This window comes from Echinops telfairi, unplaced genomic scaffold (genome assembly GCF_000313985.2).
Source record: "Echinops telfairi isolate 266 unplaced genomic scaffold, ASM31398v2 ScPeMD7_7417;HRSCAF=8455, whole genome shotgun sequence".
NCBI lineage: Eukaryota > Metazoa > Chordata > Mammalia > Afrosoricida > Tenrecidae > Echinops > Echinops telfairi.
The window spans coordinates 1,302,802-1,307,561 of NW_022111317.1; the positions used below are offsets into that span (position 1 = coordinate 1,302,802).

The 4,760-nt window shown below is 63.2% G+C and overlaps 1 protein-coding gene across 1 annotated transcript in view; it reads right to left on the reverse strand.

Moving 5' to 3' along the window:
- Window positions 1-2,227: 2,227 nt before the first annotated feature.
- Window positions 2,228-4,760, reverse strand: part of CTTN (cortactin) — a 29,276-nt gene continuing 26,743 nt past the window's right edge. Inside the window, exons 13-15 of the mRNA XM_045297138.1 lie at window positions 4,478-4,640; window positions 4,085-4,156; window positions 2,228-3,382 (exon numbers count right to left, since the gene is read on the reverse strand). Coding sequence (XP_045153073.1) covers window positions 3,246-3,382; window positions 4,085-4,156; window positions 4,478-4,640 — 372 coding nt within the window. The 3' untranslated portion in view covers window positions 2,228-3,245. The remainder of the gene's footprint in view (window positions 3,383-4,084; window positions 4,157-4,477; window positions 4,641-4,760) is intronic.

Below are 4,760 nucleotides of genomic sequence, written 5' to 3' on the forward strand. Positions count from 1 at the left end.
CCTGCGGCCCCCCTCGCCCCCCAGGGCGGCTATCACCCGCTTAAACCCTAGACTAAGCCATCTTCCCCTTGGCGGTGGATGGGGGGCCCTCTCTGGGTGCTGGGGCTTCCAGGGTAGATGTCCCAGGGGAAGCCGTCGTTCCACCTAGCACGGAGCGAAGGGCCGGAGTTTCCTGAGCACGTCCGTCCTCGACACCCCGCTGTTGTTAGGGCCCCCAAAGGTGCCTCTGATCCTTCATTTCAGACGGAGAAGTTGCAGACACTGGCAGCTGTCAATAAGAAGTTGCAGGAGTCTCTTCCTCTGAGAAGCCCTCCTGGATGTCCCCGGCGCAGCCCTGGGTCCCCACCTCACTCGTGTTCTCAGAGCGGCCTGTTCTCGACCGGGCAATGGAAGATGAACACCTGGGCGGGCGCCGCGGTTCCCATGGAAGCCTCTTTCGGCTTCCAACCAGCCCAGTGGGTGTTCCCGCGGAGGCCCCGCCCACCCCAGGCCGACCAATCACGTGTTTCCAGGATGCCACGCCCACGTCCGTCGGCTTCCGGAAGCTCGACCTGGTGGGTTCTGCGAGGCACTTGCTTCGGTGCCTTCCCGGGGAGAGGACGCGCTGACCGCGGCAGGGGCCCCGGCCGTAAGTACGCACCCCCTCGCTGCTCAGAGGAGCCGCTGTGATGCCAGCGACCTTTGGGCGAAGCTGTCCCCCGCGTGCCGGGGTCCGCTCCGAGCGAAGGCCAGTCGGTTGCCTCCAGCCACGGTGCCCCGCCCCCTGCCCCAGGTGAGGGAAAACCTTTACCACGTGGGTCTACGCATAGGGCTTCCACCTTGGGCCAGACGTGAAGGGTCATTTTAAGACCCACAGCAGGCACTCCACGTTGCCTGGCCCTACGGGGCTGTCACACCACAAGACACAGCCCAGACCTGGCCTCCTCTGTGCCTTTGTCCCCGCCCCACTTCACCTGTGGCCCCAGTGTCCTGACATTTCCCAGCCATGCAACCTCAGGGCCAGCCCCAAGGGGCGTGTTGAAAAGGGGGAACGTGCCAACTTGGGGCAGTGGGCAGGGAGGACCCGGGGAGGGGCAGCACCCAGACCCCAAGGGCTCCCAGATCTGAGGGGCTGCCACACCCCAGGCTGGAAGGCTGGGGGATGTGCAGAGGGCACCCAGCACCCTGGGGGAACAATGCTTTAGCGTCCCATCCCACCACCCCAGTGCGCAGTTCTTGAGTAGAGCCACCAGGGCGCAGGCAGGGAACGAGCTGCAGACAGCAGCCTGGCTTGGACTTCCTAATATCCCGTTTCAGCAGGGCTCCCTCAAACCCTTGCCCTGCTGATTCGCTGTGGGTGGCCCCCGCGTCCAGTTGAGAACAAAAGGTCCCTAAGATTCCTGCCCCCGTGGGACAGGCACCCTAGACAAGGGCCCACCCAGGCACTGGGGTCCTGGGAGGAAGTAAGGGATCCCTGCAGGTGTACTCCGTCAGACATGCGAGCAGACTGGTGACAGCCTAAGAAAGGCAAGGCAGCTGCAAGTGGGCCATTGGACACAGGCAGGCTTCTGGGCACCGGTGACATTTCTCTTAGGGACAGGGACAGCGGCCTTTCCAGAAGCTTCCACACGCAGGTACTAGGCCTTTGTTCAAGCATCCTGATCCACAGATCTCAGGGAGCCTGATCATGGGCATAACCAGGGGCTACCTGTCTAAGAAAGCCACCTGGTTCCTTTCTGGGGCGGGTCCCCTTCACTGCGTCCCACAGGCACAGTCCACTCACTGCCTTGCGGGGCCTCAGAGGGAGGCCCTACCCACCGAAGGCCCGGCAGCAGGCCAGCCCTGCTGGTCCCATGTCCCCCGGACTTCCACTTGCCGAGTTTGAAAGAAATGTGTCCCGCTCCATGGCCAATCACTGGCTTTATTTTGAGAACAGCTCGATGAGGGAGGGTAAAAAAAAAATTTTTTTTTAAACCCTGAATGCTCTAAATTTGCTTGGGACCCTTGTGAAAAAATGACCAGGCTGTACCTTAGAGAAAGAGCCTTCTGAGGACCTGTCCGCCTGAAGCTGGGGAGCCCGCGGGAGGCATGTGGCCAGGGGGCACGTGGCCAGGGTGGGTCCAACCAGCTACGATGGTCACAGAGCACTCGGCTGAGGGCAGACACACCTGGGAGCTTATGCGCACACCCCTATGCCCGTCCACCCACGTGCACACACGCGTCACCTCCACACGGGAACAGGCTGAGCCAAGTGGATCAAGAGTTTATTTGGAATATTTAATTTTTAAAAATCATACTCATGAGGTGCGCTAAAGAAATGTTGACACGGTAAGATTGCATATAAAACCTCCCAGTCCGGAGACGCCGGGAGCCAAGTGCGCCTCTGTGGACATGTGGGTGCCCGGGACGCCCCAGGTCCTGGGGAATGCACCCCAGAAGGGCAGCACAGTGACTGGCCAGCCACCAGGGTTCTCAGGAGGCGTGGCTCCCCTCAGCAGGGGTCAGGGGGGGTCGGCGGGACACAAGGGGCGCCCAGGAGGGGCTTTGGTCCAACGCTGGCTCGTTTAGCTGTTCCTTCTGAGCCGGGCGACCCATCCACTGCTTGTCACTCAGTGTGGCCAGTGCGGGCAGCATGCCCTTCCCAGGGTGCACCCCCCGTCTATCTGCCCGTCCGAATCGGGTGGCGAAGGCACTGCCTCCAGGGGCTTGGTGGGCGTCCCCAGAGGGGCCGGCTCACGGGGCCATCACTAGGACGCTGCTGGCACAAGTGGCCCCCATGGCCCCCACAGAACACCCGAGCCTGGAGGCCACAGAGCAGGCTGGAGAGGGGCATCTGGAAGCCAGGGGCTGGGGAGGGAGGCCTAGAAGAAAGACTGGGGGTGGGAGCATCTTTGCTAGGAGCAGAAGGGGCCAGGCCCCACACCATCAAATCTGAGGGGCCTGCCGGCCCTGAAGGGTGACTCTCAACCAGCTGCAAGTGGCACCGGCCTGGCCACGGCAGTGACCGGGAGGGGGCCGGCCACAGGGGCGGGCCCGGGGTCGACGAGTCCCACCTGCCCCGCAGTGGCACCACGTGATGGGTAGTCATTTTGGCAGGGAGAGAGCAGGGCGTACCTCGAATGCGGGCAATCACCCCGCTTCCTAAGGAACATGATTACAATATATTAGCAGATTCTGCGGCATAAACATTTCCGGAAGCATCCGCGTCAGTATTAAACAGGAAGGCCGCATGTGCCCCCATGCCGGCGGGCACAGGGCGGCGGCGCCTACTGCCGCAGCTCCACGTAGTTGGCCGGGAAGAGCCCGTAGCGGCCCTTGCACACACCGCGCCACCAGCCATCGTCGATCATCTCGATGTTGGTGATGGTGTCGTCCGGGTCGAAGGAGACCTCGTCGTCGCCCGCTGGGGGGGGGGGCACGGGACAGGCCGGTGGGCGGCAGTGCTGTGCCCATGCGCCCAAGAGCCAAGCCCAGATCGCCCCCCTGGGTTCTTCCGCCCACTACCCGGGCCCACAAGGGCAAGCTGGTGGACACAGAGCCTGGGCAGGGCCCCCAGCACAGCCTGCGCCCCCACACCAGGGCTCGGGAGGCTGTGGTCAGAGAGCTCCCCGCGCATGACTGGTCGGGCCCCAGGGTGACCCTTCTGGGCCCGGCAGACCCCGGACACGGGGAGGAGGTGGCCCAGGGGACGCTGGGTGGTGTGGCACGGGGTTTTGAGACGGGGAGGGGCTGGTGGGTGTGTCTGTAGCTGCCTCAGCCGCCAGGAGAGGGCTGGTGCCAGGGCGGCATGTGCGTGCGTCTGCGTGTGCGTGTGCATGAAGGCCCATCAGAAGTTTGCAGTAAAATTCCATTGGCTCTTACTTCCGTTCTTCCACAGACTTTCTGCAGGACCCTCACACTTGGTGTGGGTGTGCACGCACCAGTGTTGTCTGTGCACACCTGTGTATATCCATGCATGTATGTGCGCATGCAGTGAGGGGGGAGCCAGATATACCAGCTCTTGGTACTTCTGAAGACCCCCACCCCACCCCACCCACCAGCCCAGTGGTCATACAGCCCCCCCACACACACACACTCTCACACACAGTCACACACACTCACTCACCAGCCTGGTAGTCGTACAGAGCGACAGCCGTGACCCCCAAGTCGCTCTCATACTCATCGTAGGTGTTTTCCTCTGAAAGACACGCGCGTCCTGGTGAGGCCCCGCCCCACGCCCTGAGTCACACAGCACTTCCCGCACCCACCGGGGAGGGGGCACTAGAGGAATGTCCCGCGAGCTGGGACCCGGGGGTTGGTAGGCCCCTCCGAGCAGAGGGGACTCGCTCCTGATGGCCAGCTCTGTCCACTCTGTCCAGCTAGGAGAGCTAGGCCTCCTGGTGTGTGTGTGTGTGTGTGTCAGTGGTGCCAACGGCACCGGAGGGTCCTGACTAGCAAATCCGTGCCAGGGACAGCATGCATAGGCCCTCAGGGCCCCCCACCCCTCACGCACGTGCACCTGCTTGGTAGTGGTCCTGGGCATCGTCGGTGGTCTCGTAGACAGCCTCGGGGGCGTAGGCCAGGGCCGGCGGGCTGCCCGCCCCACCGTGGTTGTCCGTGCTGTAGACGGGCTCAGGCTCAGCACCTCTGGGGCTTGGCTCGGCCCGGAATGGAGCTGCGTCCTGGAGGGATGGGTCATGTCAGCAGCCACTCTAAGACCCTCAGCCCTGCCGATGCCCACCTTGTGGACCGGCCCCAGGGCCAGAGGACACAGGGACATCTCCAGGGACAATGTCCTGAAG